The sequence below is a fragment of the Amphibalanus amphitrite genome, unplaced genomic scaffold (assembly GCF_019059575.1).
Source record: "Amphibalanus amphitrite isolate SeventyFive unplaced genomic scaffold, NRLGWU_Aamphi_draft 000748F_arrow, whole genome shotgun sequence".
Classification (NCBI taxonomy): Eukaryota; Metazoa; Arthropoda; class Thecostraca; order Balanomorpha; family Balanidae; genus Amphibalanus; species Amphibalanus amphitrite.
The window spans coordinates 126,008-151,678 of record NW_024882242.1 but is presented as its reverse complement, the minus strand read 5'-3'; the positions used below and the strand labels follow the sequence as shown (position 1 = coordinate 151,678).

The window sequence follows — 25,671 nt, the reverse complement described above, 5'->3', positions numbered from 1 at the left end:
GTTACCGAGATATTGCAACAATTACAAAACGGACACCTCTTCGTTTTGCACGTGGCACGTGCATAAGGGGTCACCCACATGCATCGGGAATAGTCCAATACTTGGTAGAAGGAATGAAGCTACCCTACAAAAATTGCCGCGTGTAAATCGGTCAAGTGGTTGCTGAGATATAAGCCTCGCAAAAGCGTGACCACGACCGGCCGGCCGGCCGGCCGGCCGGCCGCTCATACTCAGAAATTTCCGTTAATCTAAGGAAAGACTACGCTCGCTTCGCTCGCTCCGTAATCACCTAAGCATTATTGTTCATGATTATCTAGTTATGCCTATTGCCTATTTTGTTGAAGCATATACTCGAATACTTTTAATTTGACATTTTATTTATTTAATTCGTCATTTTTTAGTCCTACGTATAGTATATGCTCAAATTCAGTTCACAGGGACATCCCTTTGCGACGGATCCGTCTACCCGATAGCCATTTATGCATTATTATGCAACGTACTATGGTGAGCATGGCTCTGAATTCTAGTCTGGAACCTAACTACACATATAGCGGTCCCGGGCCGCAGACGGGCTCCGAGAGCAACGGTAATGCAGTACCAGGGTACAGGTAAATTACCTAAACCACCGAGTCATACGTACCGTCCGCAGTCGGCAGCATGGGCTGGCTATTAGGAGCTTTAGCTATCTATGTCTATCGCATAACTATTGGTACAGGTCTGGTGAAATTGTATGGTGACTGTCATATTAGCCGTTATCGTGCTGAAATGCGCCGCGACGTAGATCGCACCTAATCTAATGAAAACGCGCTCACCAACGACAATTATGGGAACGAATTGCGTAGTCTTCCAATTTAGCGCTGCTGACGACAGCGCGAAGCGAATAAAGTTCAACATCAACTATCACGCAGCCCATCCTAAAGGGTGAATTTGCCTGCAACAGCTATCAGCTTTAATCATACATGCGTCATGCGTGGCTGAACAGCAGACTCGTGCGTGGCTGTTTAGTTGGTGATGTTTCTTATTACAGCTGCCCTGGCTGTCCATGAGTGACCGTCACCGCCCACCCGGTCACCCACTGACCGCTGTCTCTTTCCGTGCCCACAGGTCACCGCTGGCGCTGAGCACCTTCTCCGTGACTCTGGCCGTGCTCGGCCTGGCCCGGCTGGTGCTGGGACTCAGGGCCGGCCCCGGCTCGCAGTCAGAGGCGTCCTCTGTCGGCCACAAATCGATACTGAGTGTGGGCCTGCAGACGGCCCTGGTGGTGACCGTGTCGGTGCTGGCGGCCGTCTCCGCCGTGGTCACACTGGTGGGTATGGCTGTAGTTATTACGCGTGACTTGGGTATTGTACGCATGCACGCTAAGCTCTGACTGGCTAGGTGGTTAACAGGCCAATATTGCTGACAGGTCATGTTGTTGAAACGTTTTGTGGCGATGCCGTAGGTATACAGGGTGATCCAAAAAATTTGGAACCCCTAACTTAAAATGTCTGTAAGTCCGAAAGTATTCACTTTATTGACAAATTGCAAACACAATTAGAAAGAGCATTAAATCCTCTATAAAATAACGTCAAATTAGTGCATGTATGTTGTAAAGCATTGACACACAATTAGCTTTTGGAATGAGCGTCAGAAAACTGAGTGAAACGAAATCGCCAATTGTTAACAATGCACTGAAGTCCGTTAGCACTCCATCTGTTGTTTTTTGCGAATAACACCACATCCAATTTCAATTTTATTACATAAAAGTTTACACAGAAGCAGACAATAGAACAGATACACGCGTCCAAGCTTCCGCTGTTCATCACAGCATGTGCTCAAACCGAGCTCCGTTGGCCGTCACGCAGGCCTGCAGTCGCTTCGGGACGGCTCCGACGGCGCAGGCCAGCAGTCTCTGGGACAACTGATCCCAGCAGGCCGTCAGCCTTTCCTTCAGCTCCTCTATGGTGCTGATCCTCTGACCTCTATACATAATTCGCTCCAGTTCGCTCCACATGAAGAAATCCAAAGGGTTGAGGTCAGGACTCTTCGGTGGCCAGGCATCTGGCTCGATGAAGGCCGGGCAGGCCTGTTCCAGAAACTCGACCACTGAGTGGGCCGTGTGGCACGGAGCACCGAATGACTATTTTTTTGTGCTCCTGTTGAAATTTAAGTTCCTTACAATAGCACGTGAATGAGCTATTTTTATTCATGAACCTCCAACATGCGACTTGGTCAGAACAGCAAACTGCAAATCACTGATTTGCGCATAATGTTTAAAACCGTTTCAGTGAGTTTCGTGACACAAATTTTATAAGCATATAACTAGGGCAATATTTATAGTAATAGTTCAGTTCAATCAACTTGGTTTTATAGAGAATTGAACGCTCTTTCTAATTGTGTTTGCAATTTGTCAATAATGTGAAAACTTTCGGACTTACGGACATTTCAAGTTAGGGGTTCCAATTTTTTTGGATCACCCTGTATATCCGTTTGCAACGGAAAAGGGAAAGCTAAGGAAGCTGTAATGTGCCTGTTGCTCGTTTAGTACCGATGCTGTTTCGTTTTCAGCTAATCGTACATCTCTTACTTTGTATTTGGTTACTGATCAGGTGCTGTTCCTGTGTGTGGACAGGTGGACAGCCCGATGGCGGTGGCCCCACGTGCGCCGCCCACCCCGGGCAATGTGAGCAGCGAACCGGTGGAACTGACTGACACCGCATTCCGGCGGAAAGAGGTAAGGTTCACTGGACGGAGGCGGGAGACGGGAGGGTAGGGAGGTCTCAGGTCAGGTCAAGGGAGTGGGACACGGGGACGGAAGGATTGGTTTGGAATGAGTGAGTTTGAAAAGGACTTTGGTTTGGAATGGGTCCCGTCCTCTTCTGTCCCGTCGCGCCGCTGACCCTGCCTCCCTTTCCACCGTCAGGTGGCGCTGTTCGCCACTCTGCTCTCGCTCTTCATCACGCTGGTGTTCCTGCGCACCAACTTCCTGCTGAAGCTGGTGCTGATGGTGCTGAGCAGCGCGGCCCACGTGGTGCTGGTGGCCGGCTGGTCGGGCGCCGGGGCCGGCTGGCCGGCGCCGCTGCTACTGCTGGCCGCTGGCTGCGCCCTGCTGCACACCCTCGACCGACAGGCGGAGAGAACCGGGCGCGCCGACTTCCTCTGGCGCATCAAACAGCGCGGCGAGCAGGAGGACGTGGAGACGATGCGCGGCATAAACAAGGTGCTGCTGGAGAACATCCTGCCGCACCACGTGGCCGCCCACTTCCTCAACAGCAGCGCCATCGAGGTACGGGTCCGCCTCCGACCGCGTCATGGGGGCTGGGCCGAACTCCGGCGCAGCGACTTGTGCATTAATTTTTCGATATGCATTTGCGTTCAAGAATGCTTGAGCTTCATGCTATAAAAAATCACGTAAGAATGCAAATATCGCGCTAACTATCGCCTGAAGCATACTGTAATAATAGATCCATGTATGCCTAAAGGATTCTCTGCCGTCCATCCTTGCAGCCATAGCCTCGGTATCGCGATCTCTGTTGCCTGTTCCATAGACAGCATTTTTCAGTTGTCTGTCCCGGGACCTGTATCTCTCCATTGTCTTCCGCAGGGTCTGTACCACGAGCGGTACACCTCTGTGGCGGTGATGTTCGCCTCCATACCCAACTACCGCGAGTTCTACGGCGAGACGGACGTCAACAAACAGGGACTCGAGTGTCTGCGACTGCTCAACGAGATTATCTGCGACTTCGACAAGGTCCGTCTGGGCACATACATTATGCATATATATCGCGGGAAACACCATTTTTAGCGTGCCTTGAAGTTGGTTAAAACGTTCCTTGAATGGATGTATCTAACGACTGGGGGACGCTGTCACGCTTGTCAGTGGCAACGCAAGACGATTTTTGCCGTCAGCCATATTGCGTCAATAAGAACGGTAATAAACGCAAACGATATTCAACGAATCTTTGACCGAACGAATATTCAAAATTCTCGATAAATGACAGTATGCAGTTCAAGGAATCCATGTCTAAAGGCATTTCTGTCCCTAGATGGCGTTACTCGTATGCGCCTGCAGTTAGGCTGTTCCGCAAAACATGTCATTCGCCGATATGCACAATAGATGTCGCTAGTAGTCGACGCCTGAAATGTATGCTGTGCCGCTGGGCTCTGATCGTAGCGGGAGGCCGCTCACGTCTCGCAACGAGCAATTTAGGTTAATTAGCAAATTAGTCTTACAAATACCATAACTGAGACTCTTGCTTCTTCAGCTGATGCGTGTAAAACATAGAACGATAGGTATGCTGTTCTAAGAAACAATTGGAGAGATCTATTGCAGCTGATGAATCGTGACCTTTTTGTCGTTTGATCTTATTGAATCATCTTTATTCATTTCCCTGTACCATTCCAGCTGCTTCTGAAGCCCAAGTACAGTGGAGTGGAGAAGATCAAGACGATCGGCAGCACCTACATGGCGGCGGCGGGCCTTCAGCCGGGTCAGGAGAAGGACCGCGCCAAGCACGAGCACAATGTCATCACACTGGTGGAGTTCGCCACGGCGCTGATGGCCGCGCTCGACTCCATCAACCGGGAGAGCTTCCAGAACTTCAAACTGCGCACCGGTCAGTAAAGGCGGCGACGGTCCGACTGGATAATTACCAGGGGGCTTCCTTTCCTTTGGGGTCATCGGGACTCACAAACTATTGATAGTTATGAAATAAATGCTTTTCCACTAAATTGCAAATTAATTTTGGTCCAATCGTCCAATAGGTATTTATACTTTTGCACCATATTGCATTTTGCAAGATGACGTTTAGAAGTAAACTATTCCTTTTATGAAAAGAGGGTCACTAGGTCGCGGTAGCATCTCATATTGTGTTCCGAATCTTGACCATGACGCATTGACACATCCTACTCCCCGGAGGTCTTGACCACTGAAGTGCTGTTTGTCCCCAGGCATTGACCAGGGCGCGGTGATTGCCGGTGTGGTGGGCGCCACCAAGCCTCAGTACGACATCTGGGGGGACACGGTCAACGTGGCCAGCCGGATGGACAGCTGCGGCGTCATCGGACGGATCCAGGTCAGAACGGGGCACAAAGGTGCAGGTCAGGCCGGGCCACAAGGGTCCATGTCAGATTAGGTCACAAAGGGATTCAGGGTAGATTGGATCACAGGGTGCAGATCAGATCGAATCATATAGTCCATGTCAGACCGGGTCACAAGGAATCCAGGTCAGAACAGATTACAATATCCAGGTCAGGTCAGGTCAAAGTCACAGGGGCCTCAGGTCAAACAAGGTCACGGTGGGTAAGGTTGCAAGTTATCTAAGGATTAGGTCAGGCCAGGCTGCGTCACAGGTCATACCTGGGGGGAGGAGGGTCTAGACTGGACCAATTGAGGCAGAAGTTCAGGTCGGGACGGGTCTGGTCTGACCTCTCCTGTGCATCTCCCGCCAGGTGACGGAGCGGGCGGCGCAGATCCTACTGGAGGCCGGATACAGACTCGACTGCCGCGGCTCCATCCAGGTCAAAGGCAAGGGCGCCCTGGTCACCTACCTCGTGCGCACGCCGTTCGACCCCAGCTTCCCCGCGCCGTCACCGGTGCTGGCCTGCCCTCCGGTTCTCCCCGCGGTACAGCAGGCAGCTCTACTGGCCCCACCAGGCGCTTATCCGATCTCGTCCGCAGAAATATCGGCAGGTCTACCGGCAATGTCCTCCATATCTCCAGCAGCCCCGCCTGACACTCAAGTCAGTGATAGTGGTTGTAGCATTATAGCACCAGAGGCACATGTGAGCTCCCCAGTGCTAAACGCTGCCGCGCCAGTCATCGAATCCAGTGCGGACCGATCAGAGTCGCCAGCGACAGACGAAGTTCCACCAGCGCCTGAGACGGACGCCGAGAGCGACGAGACCACGGCTCTGATGGGTGTCGAATCTGCGACGGCGGGGAGGCGGAAGAGCACGGAAAGCCGCTCTGTGCCCCGGACTCTGGCGCTGACAGGTGTGGACGGAGCGGCGATGCCATCCGTCCAGCCGCTGGCAGCCACCCTCACCGTCAACGGCAGCGTGCACAGCCAGCTGGTTCCCGAGACGGCCAATAGGCGGCAGCACCGGCCGCCCAGCTGACGTCTGGAGCGCGGCGAGACGCTCGTCTGAGGGAGACGACTCGTCTCGGGGAGCTGATAGACGCAGTCGGACCCTTGTAGACGGTGACGGCTGGTCCAGGAGCGTGGAGGTGCCAGAACTGCAAGAAAACTTACTCGACGTGTCAGAGCGGCGGTGCTTCTACGCATATCTCTTACTCGTTGCACCCAAAATCCTGGACCAGGCGATCGAAGCTGCACCTCTTTTCTAGACTCGACGGAGGCCCGTCACCCGTTCTTCTCGTGTCCCGTCAATGGATTATGGGGAACTGGGAGCTGGGAAGGCAACTCCATCCCAAGCCGTGTCGTGAAGCTCTCAGCTCAACCGTTGCCCTCCTCGAACCACACCTCTTCTTCTATGTGTTTCAGTGATCTATGTGCTTTCAATGATCTGAAGACCTCTGGCGATTCCTCCACGCCGACCACCATACACTATCAATGTGAGCGTCAAGGCTGATAAGGACAAAGAGCTGAATGCGAGATTCTGACGTGGCGCTGTGGCGAACTGGCGTTCATGTTACGCCAGTCTGAGGTCAAGGCGGTGACAGTGATCGTCTACTCTGACTAGCACTGATTCGGGGCGAGGACTGGTAAAGCTGCTGACACCGACTGAACTAAGCATCGGTCTCTCGTCCGTGGTCCTGTGCGGCACCGCTGGGTTGGAGGCAGTCGCCAGTCACCACCTCTTTCAAAGGTGACGGCGTAACGGGATTGTGACTCGTGTGCACGCGGGAACCCTGTTCAACGAAGGTCCTTACTTCTAACAGGGTATGAAAACGAAGGACAACCGTGGGGTGCGCGCATAGTTGCCATAGTATTAGCGCTTTGTTCGCTCTAAATGCATGTCACCATTGATGTGCTTCATGTGAGAGATTGTTGCCGAATCTGAATGTCATGCTTAACGTATCAATATCATCAGCATCATCGAACGACAATCAAATAATACAGCTCTCATTTTGTTTCATGTCAACTCTTTTCATGTTGTCTCCTTCAGATATTACGTACTTACTGTGATAGTGAGTAGACTGACAAGCTCATAAAACCACGAGCAACCGGGTTTATTATACGGTACAACATATGTGCATTGTTCGTGATGCATAATCAACACGTCACTTGTTAAACACAAAATCTGATATCACACCATTTGTACCATCATTTACAGAAGAGGCTTGGCTATCCAGATCACACGACGCCATCTAACTATGGCACTAGGGCCGATATGATCACTTGGCTGCGATATGTGTGTGAGGTCGGGCGGGACGCAGTCCGCCAGTCTCTCTGCCTCACTCACTGACCTGGCACGGCAGCTGACACGCTATGTCGTCTCTCAGTGCGGGACAGAGCCGGCGGACAGTCCCCGCGCGGCCAGCACGCCCGTTGGCCGGCTGACCGGGGTGGCCAGCAGCGGCGGTGGACGGCCCAGCAGCGAGGCGCCGGGCCGCGGCAGCAGGCCGCCGGGCGGCGTGCGGCCGGCCGCAGCCAGCAGCGGGCGGGACAGCACCGGTGAGGTGGCTGCCGATCGTCGGCCCGGGGGCAGGCCAGCCGCCAGCAGCGGGCGGGGCACAGCCGGCCGGGTCGGGCTGGCTCCCAGCAGTCCGGGGCTGCCGACTGCTCGGCCGACTCGACCGGAGGCAGACACGCTCAGAGCCGCCTGGCTCGACTGCGACTGCTGCTGGTTAACAGTTTGCTGGCTCGGCGGACGCTGGCGCACAGACTGCTGCCTCGGCACTGGTTGCTGCTGCTGCTGTGCAGACTGCTGATACAAAGGCTGCTGGCTTGGCGGCGGCGGCGGCGGCTGCCGTGCGAGCTGCTGGCTCGTCTGTGGCTGCTGCTGAGCCGACTTTGGTTTCGGCTGGGTCGGAGGCAGCGGTATCTCATGTACGGATTGCTGCCCCAGCGGCGGCTGCTGATGGCCAGATTGCTGGCTTGGCGGCGGCTGCTGATGGCCAGATTGCTGGCTTGGCGGCGGCTGCTGATAGCCCAGTTGAATGCTCGGAGGCGGCTGCTGGTGTCCAGGCTGCTGGTTCGGCAGCGGCGGCTGGTGTACGGACTGCTGTTGTATAGGCTGCTGGAGTATCGGCTGTCGGACGCACAAAGGTTGCGGACTCGGCGGCGGCGGAGGCTGACGAACGGCCTGCTGATACTCAGGCTGCTGACTAGACGGCGGCTGCTGGTGCCCGGGTTGCAGCTGCTGTGTGGATTTCGGGGCATAAACAGACTGCTGCTTTGTTGACGGCTGTCGCTGTGCGGTCTGGGGTCCAGGCTGCTGGCTCGGCGGCTGATGCTGATACGCTCGGGACTGCTGGCTTGTTGACAGCTGCTGATGTATGGGCTGCTGTAAGGACTGCTGGCTAGTGGGTGGCGGCCGCTGATACACCGGTGGAAACTGGTATATTTGCTGCTTCTGCTGCGGCGGCGCCGGCTGAGACGCCGCGATACCGACACCATTCTGCTGCAGGGCGCTCTGCTGCTGACTGGTCTGCGGCTGGTACACCTGGTGACAGTGACTGGACGGAGGGCCAGCCGGCTGGGGCGGAGCCGTCTGGGGAAACTGGTGAGACTGAGCAGACGGAGGGCCGGTCGGCTGGGACGGGGCAGTCTGGTGCGGTCCCGCCGACGGCTGGTGCAGCTGGTGAGACTGAGTGGACGGAGGGCCGACCGGCGGGGGCGGAGCAGTCTGGTGCAGCTGGTGCTGAAAAGGCGGCGGGTACGCCGGGAACAGATGTTGGGTCGACGGCGCCTGCTGGGGCTGGCGCTGAGCCGGGATCTGGGGCGGCTGGTGCTGGTGATTAGCCAGCGGCTGGTGTAGCTGGTGACTGGCCAGCGACTGGTGCTGTTGAGCGGCCAGCGGCTGGTTCAGTTGGTGCCCCTGCAGCCGATGACTCGGTACTGGGGGCGGCTGGTGCAACATCTGCTGGCTGGGCGGCGGAGCCGGGTAGAAGAGCGGCTGCTGGCTCGTCTGCTGGCTCGTCTGCTGGCTCGGGGGCAGGGTCTGGTAGAACGCCTGCTCCGGAGGAGGGTGACACGGAGTGCACACCGTCTGAGGTTGAACCACAGTAGCCTGTGAACCGCTCCAGGTCTGCTGAGAAGCCGTCATCCATAGCCGGTGGCGTGGATCGGTCATCCCGGCTGCTTGGTCCACTGAGGTTAGCTCAGTTAGCTGGGGGACCCCCGGCGGCGGGGGCTTGGCCAGGAGCGACGCTGGACTGGTAGGAACGATGCCGCACTGACTAGTGTCCATGGGAGGTAGGTGTGGAGTTGCTGACTTTGGACAAGATCCCATCACATTCGCTTGACGAGGATCCACCGGTGACCCTTTAGGTGCGTTTGGAACCTGACGAGGATCCTTAGGAATGTTTGTATCCAGTGACATATTCTGACAGAGACCCGTCACATTCGCTTGGCGAGGATCCACAGGTGCCCGCTTGGGGTCATTTGGGACCTGGCGTGGGTCCCTGGGCGGCACGTGTGGATTCTGGGGGACCTGACGAGGATCCCTTGGCACGCGAGGGTCCAGGGGAGCTTGGCGAGGGTCTCTTGGCACGTGTGAATCCTGGGATGCTTGGCGAGGATCTCTTGGCGGCACGTGTGGATCTTGAGATGCCTGACGAGGGTCTCTTGGCCTCGCGTCTTGGGGCGCCTGGCAAAGATCCTTTGCAACGTGTGGATGCTGGGGCGCCTGAGGAGCGTCTCTTGGAACGTACTGATGCTGGGGCGCCTGACGAGGGTCCCTCGGCTTCTGAAGAGGGTCACAGATGGGCGCCATGGTCTGCCCCGCTGTGGACGCGGCGGATGGCGTCTCCGTCCTTTTGCCGTTATGCTGGTCCATCGCCTGCATCTGTCCCAGTGTCGGGCCCTTAGATGTCACGTTGCCGGAGCCTTCTTTACCACAGGTCTCTCTATCGTCCTTTCCCTCTCGGTCTGGAGCTGCGCGTTGTTCCGCTTCCTCTCCGGACCGCCGGCGCTGCTGCTGCTGCTGCTGCTCCCTCTGCTGCTGCGGCGGCGGTGGCGGCGTTCGCAGTCGGGGGTCGGAGCGGCTGGCCGCAGCCGGCGGTCTCTGCCGTAGCCGGGCGTAGTCTGTGCCGGAGGCGAGGACACCCGTCAGGCGCCACGGTAGGCGGACGCCGCCGGTCGCCACCGACGCGTCGATCTCGACACACGGCTGGAAGTGAACGGGTGCGAACGGCAGCGACAAGTCGTCAGTGCCCGGCCAGCGCGGCGTACCGGTCAGGGGCAGGTCTCGGTCTCCGAGGGGGAGGCATAGTGCGGGCAAAGGCCGGGGAGAGCCCTCGCTACAGAGGCCATTAGGGTGCAGCGGGCTGTGTCCAGCGCGCAGGCCCTCATCTCGGGAGGAAACGTCCATATCCTGGTTTACGAACTGGTCACTCGAACGAAGCTTGGGCTGCGTTTTGGCGACCCTCACTCTCCAGTCTTCGTCTTTTGAGCGCGAATCCTCGTCTCTTGGATACACATCCCCGCCACCGAAGCCGAACTTGTCTCGAGAGCGTAGATCTTCATCCTGCAGCCTGAGGTCTTCATCGTTCGCCTGCGGACGTTTCTCCGTCCAGTCGTTAGTCGTATCCATCTGACAGGAACTGGAATGGTCGCTGTCGGCCGTCCCTGAAGCTGCAGCATCCCCCGGCAGGGAGCGATGCTGGCCGATGTTTCGTGGGGAGCCCTGATGACCGCTGTAGTCGGTGTCCGTAGTCGGGCGCTGCTGGCCGCTGTAGTCGGTGTCCTGAGGCGGGCGGTGCTGAACGCTCGAGTCCGGATTCTGCGACGGGTGCTCACCCAGAGACCTGGCGATCACAGAGACGTGGTGAGAAGAGGATGCTCTGAGAGAATGGTCAATGGAACTATTTGAAACGGGAGACCCGCCTACTTAGTCTACACTCTACATCACGTATTGCTCAAGCGCAGTTTTTTCGATGTTATGTTGGACCGTTGATTAGAAACATACATTTCTATGAATAATGAAAGAGGATAAAAAAGGATCAGACCACATAGAAATCTCTACACATAATTACTAGTGTCTTGGTGCAGAGTTCGGTACCAGCACAAGATGGACAGCCCACCCACACGGCACGGCCCCCACCCACCTCCAGTCTTCTTCAGTAGTGCTGTTCTGAATAGCCTTCAACAGCTGGCTGATAGCCTCCACCGGGTCCATGGTGTCGTCATCAGCCGTGCCAGTGACGTCATCCGCCGTACCAGCGACGTCATCGGCCGCTGCGTCACTGCCGTCGTCACCGCTGGTGGGCGTGCCTTCCTCGCTGGTCGCCGGGGAGAACTTGGCCTCGATCGACTGCGTGGCGGTAATTGGGTGCAAATCACCTCTCGGGTTCACGCAATGAGCGGACCAGTGCAATTATGGCTTATAATAGATCGGAACGATCGATGAACTAAACGTATGAGTCATAAGTACTACCCCAGTGGGGATTCCCAAGGGTTTCCTTTTCGGATCCGGCACAAGCAACGGAAAACTAATGATCATTCTGCGATAACTGAAGTTCATTGATGCGGAATCATATCGCCTATGGGCAAAAAAGGTACCGTGATGGAGCATATATAACTCCATATGTACACTCGGGGGCAGATTGATGTTCCACCACTCCCTACCCATCGGGCCCCTATGGCTCAGCACTGGCTGCTGCCAGTGTTGCCTGCCCTCAGCACTGCTCAGCACTGCCTGCCAGTGCCAGTGCTGCCGGTGCTGCCGCTGGCAGCAGCCAGTGCTGAGCCATGGGAGCCCGATGGATAGGGAGTGGTGGAACATCAATCTGCCCTCGAGTGTACCAGATAAATAAACCAATTTACCACAAACATCTAAGGTAAAAATGGAAAACGTCTTATGACGTCAGCAGGGAAAGGAATCGGCTAATGACAGAAAGAACAGTCTTGGATTCAACAAAGCATGCGTGCGATTAAATCCATTCATTCCCCGTGGCTCTAAGCGGGACACCGTTCACAATATGTGCCGACCCCTCCCGTGCCTACCCTGCCGCCCTCAGCGATACCTACCTCCTCACTGATGCGTCTCAGGACGTCAGTAAGCGGCGGACCGTCCTCATCGCTCGAGTACCAGTGCTCGTCGGCCGGAGGCGCGTCGTCGTCGGTCGGCTGTGGCGTCGGCTGTCGGGAAAGGACATCGCACCAGTTACGTCCGGTATGGGACGGATGGAGACCAGTTGTGACACAGCCAGGCGGTACCCCGAGCAATCGAGCATAGTCATCATTTCTGGCTGAAGGTGTGTCGGGGACGGTTACGTTTAAAACTTCTGCTCCATGGCTAGATAATTCTTCGATGTTTCTTGCATTATTTCCGGCAAAAGGTTGGCGTTCGTGGGAAATTTATAGCACATTCACGATGTACGACATCGCAACCAGTAGCGACATTCTCATTTCTCAGCCATTCTCACCTCTCTGGACCCACTCAGCTGCTGCTGCTGTAGCCGCAGCTGCCGCAGCCGCCGGTCCACCGCCTGACCGAGCAGAACATCATCTGCTCCGGCCGCGCCTTCCACCGACACTCCTCCGTCCGCCGGGATCTGGTGCTGCTGCCCCAGCTGCCCCTCTCCCCGCTCCCCGTCCACCTCCATGGGCTCCGCCGGCTCGCACACCGTCACTACCCGACGGTCCCGCGGACGGCGACGCTCGCCGTGACGCCGTCGACGCCGTCGCTCCGTGCCCCGGCCGCCCCGCTCGCCGTCGCCTGCCTCCGTCGCTGTGTCGCGCCGTGACCGCGACTCGCTCGACCGTCGCTCACGATGCGGTGGTGTCGCGGAACGCTTATCGGTGGCTACCAAAGGAAGACAGGGGCAGGTGGAGAATAAGAGCAGGGCTACATAGAGGCAGGCGATCGGTTTAGAGGGAATAAAACGCTTGTTATATGTAAATGACGCGAATCAGGTTTGTAATGGTTAATTGGGAATGTGGATCGACAATACCACTATACTACGGTCAGCGATCCTTTATCAAACGACACAAATACACATTTTGCACTGGGTGATGATGAATGTGTGAATACAGTGACAAATCGCCATGTCTTTATGACTCGATGAAAGCCATTCACAATGATTCAAAGTCATTACAACGAAATCGTCCCCAAATCTGTGCAACAATGACAATCACGTTTAAGGAGCAACAAAGCACGATTATCGTCAGCGTATTTTCAAAAATTTCCGGCTGAAAAGGATCGTCATCCCGACAGACGCGCTGAACTTACCGATGTGCGCGTATCTGGTCCGCTCCAGGTTGGGGAACGTGAAGTCCGGCTCCAGGCCCTTGCGCCGCTGGGCGAGCGCCACATTGATGCGCCGCTGGGCCAGAGTGCGGTACATGCGCGGAAAGTCGCCCAGGATGTCCTCCGGCGCCGACTCGATGTGCTGTAGGTGCGCGAAATGGAGGCAAAACGTCAGTACAGAGCGGAGTAGGTGTGCGGAGAGTGGAGCTGAAGAAGATATACGAATGAATGGCCAAATGTGTAAAAATGCAAGTGTCAGCAAGGCCGTTCCGTCGCAAGTGTTTTTTACAACGTAATGAGCGACGGAATGGCCAAATGTTTTGGACTTTGGGTAGGGTGGGGTAATTTGAACATGTGGGGCAATTTGAACATAGTATGAATAACACAAAATTACGGAAAATCCATAAGTGGGATGACAATAAGACCATTGAGAGAAATTATCGTAACTAAAAGGGCTATCATATGAACGGGGTTTAAAGTTTCAGGGAATGAAGATGTTGACGCACAGTGTAAAAAATCAATTTCGCAAGGATAAACGCCTAACAACACGTCATTGCAACTTCATAGCAGCGCAAAATCTTGCATTGCTAGCGCCTAATACGCAACGGCTTTTGTTGTACAATGACCTTATCAGTGCCTTTAATCCAAGAAATTTGCTTTTAAACCCTGTTTTCAAAAATGGCAAAATAACTTTTAGCGTGGGGTAATTTGAACATAGTGTGAGAATTTCAATGAAGACAGGGATAGCTCCGAAAAAAAACAACGCTCCAAGTTTTTTTTGCCATTATTTTCGACCCAAAGCAGTAGCAGATAAGTGATGCCAGTTTTAGAAAATTTACGTCTAATATCCGTCTAATGTCCGGCATTTTCGTTAATTTTCCGTCCAAAAATGTTACAAGTCAACCATAGATTCATGTTATCTATGAGTCAACTATTTGTCCAAATATGTCCGAAAATTATGCAGCTATAAACACTCAAAACAGTCATTTATATTGCTTATCATGTAATTTTACCAGCCGAAAAGTGTTCATTATATTTAGAGCTTAACAAGCTTTCCATTCGCCAATCAATGCTACGCACGATTACCTACTTGATAAAAATGCTTAAGTGTGGCAGGCCATCGTCCAACGTTGTCCAGACTACTATACCTTTGTGCAATCAATTCCGAATTGGACATTATAAAGAATCGGAAATCCGAATGTCCAGGTTCCGATTGGCCCCACTATAACAGATGAAGTAAGGTTTGGTAGAGTTTTTATCGAACGGAGATTTTAGGCGTTCTGTTAATTGAAGAGAGGCGAATTCTGTCAACTGACCGGTGTGCAGCGTGCAGATATTGATACTCTGCAACTCTTATTTTTGTTGTTGTGTTTATTTTTCAAATGATGGTATGTTTAGAATTGCTCTGCCTATTCGTTTATGGGTCAAACAACATCGGCGCTGGCGAGACTATCGTTTTTATGGCAGGTAAAGGCAGTATGTTCAAATTACCCCACGGTGGGGCAATTTGAACACACCGTGACTTGGTGGAGAAGTGATGCTATGCTATTCAAGGTATGCTCGGCTCGTCCAAAAATGAGATTTGCATGGTGAAAGCAAGTGACACATGCGCTACTGAAACAGTTTTTCTTCATCCAGGGTTGAGCTGGAATTTGGTACAACGGAGAAGACGTAAAAATATGTTCAAATTACCCCACACTACCCTAGTGATTGAAAGAACTTGGCGACTACAGTAGAAGGTACGTACAAATACATGCTTCAGCAAGCAATGGTGCAAATAGGCAATGGTTCAAAGTCAAATGATGAATGATTTGTTACGAAAGATAGCCTAATCGAGAAGTGAAATAAATGCAACCGTAGAGCTCGTCCGTGGTGTTAATTATCTCTAGACGTAACGAAGTCATAAATATGAAGTAATAAGTGGTTTACCTTCAGCAAGATGGACCGGGTGACGTCTGTGAGAGGCTCGTGACTGAATTTGCACTCTGAGTCGGTCAAACACTGCGCTCCAGTGTGAAACAGTTTGCAGGGAAACGACTTGTGCAAGTAGGAGCAATGGTCGCGCTTGAAACAGCTCTCCCTGGCGTAAAATTTACATAACTCCATCTTCTGGTATGGTGGAGTAGCTTTGTGAGAGAACAGGCACTTCTTTCCCTGAAAGTAAATAGCACATGCTTACCTCTTAAGGACATGATATGAAGTTTGTTAATGTCATAAGTGAATGAGGACTTTACTCCACAATAAATCGTTCGGGTCAGAGGTTTTGAATTGTATTTACAAAGCCCGAACCCGAACCCGATTACGACTCGCTGACGAAGTTTTGTAAATGCAATTCGAAAGCTCCGACCCGAACGATTTCTTGTGGAGTAAAGTCCTCATTCACTTATTACACATGCTTACCTAGTAGTATGTCATAATCTCCCGCAAGAGGTTATGTTGCTCAGGGCAGTTAAAATGCAGTTGAGAAACAATAAGACAGGAGAGGAAAGAAGGTATTAGCATAAATCTGCAGTTAAGAAAAAGAAATGGACATGCATTAGAAAAAGAAGGTCGGGCGTGTTAACCAGTTTGCTAGAGCACTTCTAGTTATATCAGATGCGCCTACCTTGAAGCAGCTGCCTTGCATGAAGAAGCTGCAGATGGAGTCTGACTTGCGTTTGTGTTTGTCCAGGCGCCGTTTCTTGGGCCGGTGTCCGGTGGCGCCGTAGCCCCGCTGGTACTGCTGGTAGTATGTGTCGTAGTCCATTGTCACGACGGGGTCGTAGTCGGACCACTTCGGCCACTCGTACTGCACTGGCGAGGCACCGCGCACGTATACACTGGAGTCGTCGTCCAGCAGCTCGGGCGAGCAGGGCCGCTGCGCAGACACCGGCCGCGGGGGTCAGCGACAGAACACGGGTAACAAGGCAGACGGGTGACCTGCGTATACGGGATTCTGTTCTGACAGCTACCGCCACGGAACGTGAGAAATTAGCAAACGCCACGCGTGCGCCACACGTTCAACAGCGGACCCGATGACTCTGAAAATGACCACCCGTTCCGGGTGCTGCGGCTGTCGCCCCAGGCGGTAACTGGTCTGCGTTGGCCGTTGGGGTCACGTTCACCTGCGCCCCGGACAATTCACTGACGCCACGGAATATTTACCGGTGATCGGTCAAACATGGGTCATATAAGAAAAACAAACGTGACAATTTGATGAGGTACGGGACAACTGAAGAAACAAACTTATGTATGCTTATGGTATGTACTGGTATGTTTGGCGTAAATCGTACTCACCTTTTCTGCATGTGCTTCTTTGGAGCGCCTTTGCCGCTTTTTGTCACTTCCGGTCTTTCTTGTCACTTTATTTGGACTGGCATCACGGCTATCTCCTCCACTGATAGCTTCCAGTTCTTCCAGTGCGGGAATTACATGCTTGGCGACCTCCAAAAACTCCTCTTCGATCACAGCGTCGTCATTATCGGCCGCCGTTTCGACGCTGCCGTCCTCTCCACCTGCCTCCAGTTCTCCGTCCTCCAGCTCGCCCTCCTCCAGCGGCCCCTCGCCCTCAGTATCAGCGCCGCTCGCCGGACTGCGCCCCGGTCCATCAGCGTCCCCGGCAGGTGAGTCGCCGTCCAGACCAGACCACAGCACAGAGTCGTCCTCCCTGGAGCCGCCGTCTCCGCCCCGGTCGGTGCAGAGATCCTCCTCCTGCGGAGGCCGGACAGGGCTGGAGGGCAGCAGAGCGGCCCGGCCCTGCCACGGCCCGCTCTCGGCACAGCGCAGACCCCACTCGCCGCCGGCGCCGCCGTCGGCACAGCTTGGCTGCGACGATGGCCCGTTGGACATGTCGATCTCCAGTCTCTCGTCGTCAGAGTCCATCGCCGACAGACCCTGTCACAAGATGCAGACACAATAGGCATTCCTACATTGCTTAATTATGTCCAGGCACTACGAGTCAGCAGCATTTTAAATCCAGATTTTTCGTTTTCATGAAAAACCCTAGGCGATGTCTCTGTTTTTACAATAAATAACAAAAAAAGAAACTATTGATGAGACGGCTTAACTGATGAATTGATAAAAGGTAACGTCAAAAACAAAAGCTTCAAGAAACAATAAGATTCGGCAAATAGTCTCTTCGCCAAATTTGGCACAGCCTATGGGGTAACCTTTTTACATATGACCTGAAAATTTCAGGTCCGGATGACCTTGGGTCAGGTCACCAGGTCAGAGAAACCGGTACAAGGTCAAGGTCAAATTTCAATTTTCTTTTTGCACCTGTCCAACTCACAGTTTTGGACCGATTTCCTTCAAACTTTCAGGATGTGCTAAGTTCACCGAGTTGTATAACATATAGTTCGTTTTTTTTAGGTCACTGACCTGAGGTCAGTTAGAGGTCAGTACGTCGTAATGTTAAGCCTATGGGAAAATACTTAATTCGGAAAATACTAGAGATATCCGCTTAGTTCTATCACTTTTGTACTTTGAAACCACAGTAATTAACAGCAGGTCACTTGGTGCTCCTTTGTTTGGTGTACTTATCCATGGGTCAGGTCAAATGAGGTCAACTGAGGTCAAATGACGTTTTTGCCAATAACTTGGCACATAATGACGCTAGATCTTAACAAATGGTGTCATTGTGTTTCTGGTGATCAGCCAAATCGAATGATATGCGATATGATGCAATTTGGTCAACTTGAACTTAATTAATTAACTAAAGTTTACTTAAAAATTAAGAAAAACTCTTAAGTACACTTAAGCAAGCTAAAAAGTATATCATTCGACGCGCCTTGACGTGCTGAGTTCACTGGTGCCTTTCTTTTTGCTCTATCTTAATTAGATCAAAAGTTATAAGCGAAAAACTTTTGACCTGTTTTTAGCGAAATTTGTACATTTATACCCCCCAAACCCCCCTAAACCCTCGCATGTGTAGGGGGGGGGGGGTCGGATGGACCCCCCCCCATGGTTTTTCGCGAATAACTCGCGTAAAAAGCGGCCGATCGCGACGAAACTTTCAGTACCCTCGCATTGATCAATTTTTTACTGTATGCCTGGCCTATTCAAATACATTAGCCAGAGGGGTGTGGTAATAACTGGTGTAAGCAAATTGACCACGGTCAAAAATGCATTACCAGAATGCACTAAAGCCAACATTTTGGGATGGTCTCGTTCCTAAGTCGGCTAAGAGCTTCGGTCCAGAAAATAAATTTATCGTTGGCATACAGTAAAATACATACCAAACTCGGCCGGTGATAAATTTTCAAGACCTCAGTCCTTACTGATTTTTGAACTCGGCCTTCGGCCTCGTTCAAAAATCCAGTAAGGACCTCGGTCTTGAAAATTTATTTACACCGGCCTCGTTCAGTATTATATAACACCTACTCTGAAAATTTCATGACCCTGACCCAAATGACCTTTGACCTGTGACCTCTTTTCCGAGACCATGTTTGGCCGGAATCGCGATTTCGCGTATGTCGGCTCGCTCTAGCCGCGTGTTTGCAAGCTTTTCGTGGTTTCAAACGTTCAAACATGTGATTTGATGTTACTCCCGTGTGTGTCAAGGTCACCTGAAGGTCAGGTCAGGTCATTGACCTTTGGTGACCTCGGGTGACCTCGGTTCACTTTTTCGAGTTTTACATGTTTCTAGGCTAGTTTTTGGAGCTGAATTCGAATTTAGCCACCATTTGAACATTTACGAAGTAGTTTTGGTGACTTCGTAACATGTTACGAAGCTGTCAGAGGCGGTTGACACGTACTACGAATACCCGTCACGACGCCTACTGGTTGACCTGACCTGACCTGACCCGACCTGGTCTAAATGCTTCAAGACATCATTTGTGATCAAAACTAACACGATATTCGTGATCAGCACCCCGAAAAACCCCTTAGCAGCCACACTTTACGACTTTCTAACAGGTCCCGATTTTCCCGACTTTGGGTCATTGACCTGACCTGGAAGGTCAACCAATGACCTAGGACCTTAAAATTGGGTATCATCGGCTTCCTCTCGTCACGGGCAACACGCTCGTTTTTTCCGCGAAGCTCTAGCTCGATCAGGGGCCAAACGGCAAGGGGGGGGGTCCAACCGACCCCCCCCCCTACACATTAGAAGCTGGCAAACGCCGCACACATGCGAGGGTAAATATTGACCTAAAGCAACTAAATTTGCACAGGGGTGAGAACTCCAGGGGGCCCACCTACCTACTAAATTTGGTGTTTCTAGGTGCCATAGAAGCCAATCGCGAGGGGTGGACGTCGCATCGACCCCCCCCCCCCTGCCAGGCCGTGTTATGAAAAATGCCCTGCCAGGGCGAGGGTTAATGAGAACTAATTGGTCTTTCTAAGTAACGGTCAATGGTAGATCATTTGCGAGTAAAAAAGTAATTCATTAAAAAATCGGTCCATGGAAGACTGATGATCTTCGTTACCAAAAACATAACTGCCGTTTTCACGACAGTCGACAGGTTATCTGGTGATTTCCAAGACAACTCAAGTTATCCAAGTTTGTTCTATTTACTTTGCGTAGATTTACTCGTACTGCAACCCATTTAGGCTGTAAAACAAATGAAGGTAGATAAGGACGCCTGCAGGCGTTAGCATTCATCAGATACCATGTAAGCCTCTGTAGACGTTTCAGAGATCGCGTCTGAGCCCTTCTCTGCGTTGCAAGTAGACGTCATGTGCCTTCATGCCGGTCTCTCTTCGGATGATTTGTTTCATATGGAACCCGACTATTTGATGTTACATGTCGGCGTAATAAAGCCTTAATTCTTCGTGTTTCTCTGGTCAATTACCTGATAAAGTGACTCATCGTGCAGTATCCCCCAATTGATGTCAACGGGTTACCAGCGGTTGCATACGATCGACAAAGCCACCACGATAACGTAACGCACCAGATGTAAGGCCTGCAATGTAGGCCGATGCAACAGAAAACAACGTAAAAAAATAAATATAGGATAAAGACGGGCAAATCTGATAGTGACAATCAGGGTCCGCAGCAAACACCTAGCGGGTGATCTGAAAATAGTCATATGCAGTCTAGGCTAAGCTGAATATGATCACGAACACTTCAATAGAATATTCTTTACGGCCCATTCTCGCATGGCGTGGTGCCGTAAAACACTGGGGAGATTTCTTACTTAAAATATCCAAAGTCTTCGCTATATATAAAAGTTGGATACAGATTTCTTTTTGTATAAAAGCTTCAACAATCAGCAGTAAAGATAGACGACAAATAGACGACTTTCGAAATGCAGCCAATTCTGTAGAGACAATTTTTAGTGATGAGCGCGAGACTTTTCATCTCGAGTCTCTATACTAACAATACTTCTTGCTGGAGATAGCCAAGTAGATACATGAATTCAATCAACAAGAGATAACCCGGTATAAGAACATGAACATTACTTTTCCATAGGGTAAATGTATTATCTATGAATCCATGAAGCCGTAAGAACTAGAGGTGGCAATAGGTGAAAATTTTGGGAACCAGATTCGAACCAGATTCCCGACTGGACATTTCTGGAACCAGTCGGACCCAGTCTAAATTGGAATCGGAAGCAGTTGGACCCGCTCCCAAAAGTCAAATAATACAAACTATTTGTATAGGTATCATTAGTTGCATCACGTAAAACACCTTTTTCCCACCATTGGAATACTCATAAGCTACAATGTGCAAAGAAACATATAGGTACCGAGCAAATGTTTCTTTCCATTCACTTTATATTTTGCAATCATGTGTCGTGTGCAAGATGTATGGCTCATGGTAGCACCCGGTTGGACCCGTCAGAAAATATCCAGGAACCGGTCTCGACCCATGTGGGACGTGGGTCCACACTGCTTCTTTGGACTGGGTCCTCGGGTCCACATTTTGCCACCTCTAGTAAGAACCTAATGTCATTCAGTTGAGTCCGATCCGAGTCCGATAAGTCCTATCAGAGTTCGATGGGTCCGATCAACCCTCGTATTTATAGGGGTGGGATGTACCTCCCCTCCCTCCAGGGTTTTCGCAAATAACTCGCGAAAAGAGCGACCAGTCGCGACAACACATCACATTTAGTACCCTCGAGCTTATCCATTTTACACATACCCTGAAGACTTAATGACATTGAATCAAATGACCTTTGACCTGTGATCCTTTTCTCGAGATTTGGCCGTCAGGCCGGATTTGCGATTCGGCGATTGTCGGTGCACATTATCAGTGAGTTTCCAGACTTTTTATTGCAATCCAGATTACAAACGCACCCCCACTCCCCCCCCCAAGGTTTTCGCGAATGACGTAAAAACGGCGGCGCGTAGCGTCGCCATATTTGGCATACCCTCTGGGGCAACCTTTTGGCACCTTTCCTGTAAATTTCAGGTCTCTGTCATTTCAGGTCAGGTCACCAGGTCACAAAAACCCGTACAATGTCACTTGCCAGGGTAAAATTGGAGTAGGTATATCAGCGGGAAAGGAATCGCTGAGTTTATCGTTAATACTTAATAGCGTAAGAACCGTAAAATATAGGACCACCAAAGTTCAGACACAACTTAACCCGCGCCCTGGTGGGGTCTGTTTATAACGCGACCTGGTGGGGGGGGGCTATTTTTTGCCCCCCCCCTCGTATCTCCGAAACTACTGGACGGATCCACAAAATTCAAACGGCGTTCGAAAGGCCTGTCAAATTTGTCGATAGAAACCAAATTTCATTGACCTCGGGGTCACCGATGACGTCACAGGTCAGGTCAAAGATGAAATGTTTCACCGTTCACGGGTCTTCTAGACAATGCGCTATAACACCGAGGAAAACGCATTTTGTCGAGAATCAGCGGTAGGGCGTCAGTTGCCTAGTATGTAGATATGTTGCTATTAGAGGTCACTGGCAATACCAGGTCAGGTCACAGGTCAGGTCACCAAGGGTCACAGGTCAGGTCACATGAGCCCAACTTTACTAAGGTTGTGTGATACATGTTTGATGGCCAATTTTTCATTTCCAACTCAATGGTGTTGGTTATAAGACTATCAGGTACGGCTTAGGTCACTTTCTGGTGAAGTTCAGGTCAAGGTCAGGTCAAGGTCAGGCCAAAAAAGGTCAAATTTTAAAGTTGATAGCTTTGCATAAAATGGGTATTGATTCGATGCAGCTCGTCACGGGGAGTCTAATGGTGGTCTTTGTTTTGCGCTACGGGGTCTAGAATTGCTAAAAATTGAGTTTGAAAATTTGACGTCATCAATTTTGAAGTTTTTTTTGCTATAACTTCGCCAAAAAAAGAGGTATCAATCTCAAATTTGGTATGTGGGTGGAAAGCGGTAAGGACTATCACATATATTCCGGTTTTTGCGAAATTCGAAAAACTTTTTGGATTTTTCGATAATTATATCCAAAATATCTATTTTTTATTTTTGGGGGTCAAAATCCAAAAAAATTCAAAAATCCGAGATAGCAGTTTTGTAGCCCTGTCAAATCTACAGCTTTTATGTCTCTATCATTTTTCTGTATTTGCAAAGCTATAGGCCTGACAACTCTTCCCGCGAAACCCTTTTTTGGGTCGAAAACGGCAGAACATGACGTCACTCTGACGTCATTTCGGGCCAACCTATCATAGCCTTTGGAACAATTTTTGGTCACAATGTGTAAAATTGATGTCCGGGAGGGTACTGAAAGTTTGGTGACGATCGGCGCAGCGGTTCTGGAGATATATCGAAAAGTCTGGAGGGGGGGGGGGGGCAAAAAATAGCCCCCCCCACCAGGTCGCGGGTTAAGGCAGCCATTTGACACATGTATGAGTTTTGTGTTCCAGTAACCTCAGGTCAGGTCACCAGGTCACACAAACCAGTACATTGTCAAAATGACACTGAAAATACGCTGTTTTGTCAATGAAATCTAAAGTTGTTCATCGATTTGATTCAAACTGGCAGGGTATGCTAAGCTCACCGGGTTGTATACCTACCCTACATCCAGTTTTTTTCAAGTTCGGTTGACCTGAGGTCATCTGAAGGTCACGACAAATTTTATGAAAATGTCGTGTCCGAATAGCTCACATTGTAAAAGCATGCTCCCTTTCAACCTTTTTGTGTTATTTTAGCTCCAATAAGGATAAATTCGGTGTTTGCTTGCAGAAAAAAACTTAGGTGTCATCTGAGGTCAAATGAGGTCAATCAAACTACGTTTTTGCTAATACCTTCGCACACAATGAGGCTAGAGCTTCAAAAATAGTGTCATTGTGTTTCTTGTGATCAGCCGAATCGAATGACATGCGATATGAGGCAATTTTGTTAAGTTGAACGTAATTAATTGATTTAAGTTCACTTAAAAATAAGGAAAAATTCAAGTTCGCTTAAACTTGTAACAAAGCATACCATTCGATGCGCACAGACGTTCTGAGTTCACAGGTGCTTTTGTTTTAGCTCTATCTTAATTAGATCAAAAGTTATAAGCGAAAACTTTTGGCCTCTTTTAGCGATTTTTTTTTTTACACTTATTCCCCCTAACCCCCTAAATATTGACCTACGTCCTACAGCAACTACGTAAATTTGCACAGGGGCGAGATCTACGGGCCCACCTTCCCTGTAAATTTGGTGTTTTTAAGCGTCATAAGAGCCAATCGCCGGGGGGGGGTGTATCAACCCCACCTGGCCGTCCGCGTTATGAAAAAGGCCCTGGCCTGGCGAGGGTTAACATGTGAAATGAGGTTTGTTCCATGCATTATGGTGGGTGTCAAGGTCACTTGAAGGTCAGGTCAATGATATTGACCTTTGGAGACTTCGGGTGGCTTTTTTTCGAGTTTTAGATACTACTTTGTAAGGTATTTTTTTGTTGCCGAGTTCGAATTTGGGATCTGGAATATGGGATCATTTGAACATTTGAGGAGTTTTGGTGTCTGTGGAACATGTTACGAAGCACGAAGCAGTCAATGGTGGTTTCTGTGAAACATGTTACGAAGTACGAAGCAGTCAGTGGTGGTTCCCCTACAGCACGTAAGATATCGACGTTTGGTGGGAGGGTAGGGGCCAGGGGGCAAATCAGCCATAGGCAACACCGGCCACCTGCAGAGTTGTGTACTGGCCTTGGAGGGCGTCTTCCATGTAACAAGAACCATGTGACAAGAAACTGAGTTGACCGCCGAGCACTGATCAGTAGAACTGGAACCGAATACCGATGCACTGAGCAGTACAACCAACTCGGTCACCACTCCACGCTACCCTCGCCCCTCCCTTCCCCACACACATACCCGTAACCCACAGGGAAAGTGGAAACACAGCGGCATTGATGTTCGGCTGGTATGGTACAGCACATTTTCTGAAATGAGCGTGAAAACACATGAAAAGGGACACAAACATGTCACTGGTAAACAAAATCGCCACAAATAACAGTCAGTCTTGTTCTCAATTCTGGAAAAGGAAGGGCATCAGCATGCATCTGAATTCTGACTGAGTTCCTGAGCTGAACCCTGTGGGAGATTGGTCAATAGGCTCAATTTGGCCAAGCCGCAGTGCACATTCAGATATCGGTAGGTATCCGTTTCCTATTTACCATCCTCCATGCTGGATTCCTTGCTCCAAACTGCTCCAGCCTAGGACTGAAAAGTCACCCCACACGCAGTCAGCAGTCTTGCGGCCTCGTGACGAGCGTGGTGAGGAGAGCTGCGCGGCCACGCCACACACGTGGCGCTCGGCGCTGTAAGCAAAGACACAGACTGCAGCCTACGTGACTGCCTATTATTGCTGGTCTAAAACCATCGCTGAGTGCACATTGCACATTATTGTAAGCGAAGGAAAGATCCCCCAACCCCAACCCTTCACTCGAGAACTGCCATGCCACGCAAGCTGCCACGCGCCGCGTCTCAAGAGTTCAGTCAAGACGGACACAATCAGCTGATTTGTTTACAGTAAAGAAAAGATGAGCAAAGTCCTGTGGTGTAAAAAAAGCAATGTAAATGACCATGGTTATAATGGATCGTTTGAGAAATCCTAAATAAAATAATGGAATAAAAATATGTGATACATATAAAAAATCATTGTATTCCTAATCCCCCGTAAATCCCATGTCGCATTTTTTTTCTGGAAGACTTGATAAATTAGAGTGGCAACTTTTAGTGAAAATTTCAGACTCAAGGCGATGAGCCTTCGAATCACGTCCGATGATCCATTCGATCACCGATTAAAGTATCCACGAGAGCTACATCTTGAGCTAATGAACTGAGCAAACAGCGCCGTGTAGGTAGGATGTGTGTGAGTCTTTCAAGAGTTGTCAGCGAAAAAGACGAATTTCGCCGTCTCAAGGTTCCGCGAGTACTAATTTGCAGTTTTTCTCGCTCGATACTCAGCCATTCCTCAGAAAGCGTCCTTCCAGCATG

At 50.8% G+C, this 25,671-nt stretch overlaps 2 protein-coding genes across 4 annotated transcripts in view; one reads left to right on the top strand and one right to left on the bottom strand.

Moving 5' to 3' along the window:
- The window catches only part of LOC122365552 (adenylate cyclase type 2-like), a 69,878-nt gene extending 62,798 nt beyond the window's left edge, over positions 1–7,080 (top strand). The window contains exons 13-19 of the mRNA XM_043336842.1: positions 1,105–1,306; positions 2,612–2,713; positions 2,903–3,265; positions 3,584–3,730; positions 4,385–4,595; positions 4,930–5,054; positions 5,431–7,080. Of these exons, the coding sequence (XP_043192777.1) occupies positions 1,105–1,306; positions 2,612–2,713; positions 2,903–3,265; positions 3,584–3,730; positions 4,385–4,595; positions 4,930–5,054; positions 5,431–6,099 (1,819 nt within the window). The 3' untranslated portion in view covers positions 6,100–7,080. The remainder of the gene's footprint in view (positions 1–1,104; positions 1,307–2,611; positions 2,714–2,902; positions 3,266–3,583; positions 3,731–4,384; positions 4,596–4,929; positions 5,055–5,430) is intronic.
- A 73-nt stretch (positions 7,081–7,153) lies between these two features.
- LOC122365551 (proline-rich protein 36-like) lies at positions 7,154–25,160 on the bottom strand. 3 transcript variants are annotated; one of them, XM_043336839.1, is made up of 9 exons: positions 24,849–25,160; positions 16,636–17,232; positions 15,965–16,216; positions 15,289–15,513; positions 13,342–13,501; positions 12,536–12,915; positions 12,138–12,248; positions 11,216–11,421; positions 7,154–10,915 (listed from the first exon to the last, which is right to left on the bottom strand). In XM_043336839.1, the coding sequence occupies exons 1-9, from the start codon at positions 24,849–24,851 to the stop codon at positions 7,444–7,446; spliced, it is 5,406 nt and encodes a 1,801-aa protein (XP_043192774.1). In that variant the 5' UTR covers positions 24,852–25,160; the 3' UTR covers positions 7,154–7,443. The 3 variants fall into 3 exon arrangements, with proteins under 3 accessions (XP_043192774.1, XP_043192775.1, XP_043192776.1); XM_043336840.1 differs by lacking the exon at positions 24,849–25,160 and adding an exon at positions 20,478–20,592; XM_043336841.1 differs by lacking the exon at positions 15,289–15,513 and having other exon boundaries at positions 24,849–25,112.
- Positions 25,161–25,671: the final 511 nt, after the last annotated feature.

Coding starts and splice junctions, on each gene's coding strand:
- LOC122365551 (XM_043336839.1), bottom strand. Junction 12,916..13,341: donor GACCAGATACGCGCACATCG/GTAAGTTCAGCG, acceptor TTCCTTTGGTAG/CCACCGATAAGCGTTCCGCG. Junction 12,249..12,535: donor AGCTGAGTGGGTCCAGAGAG/GTGAGAATGGCT, acceptor CTTTCCCGACAG/CCGACGCCACAGCCGACCGA.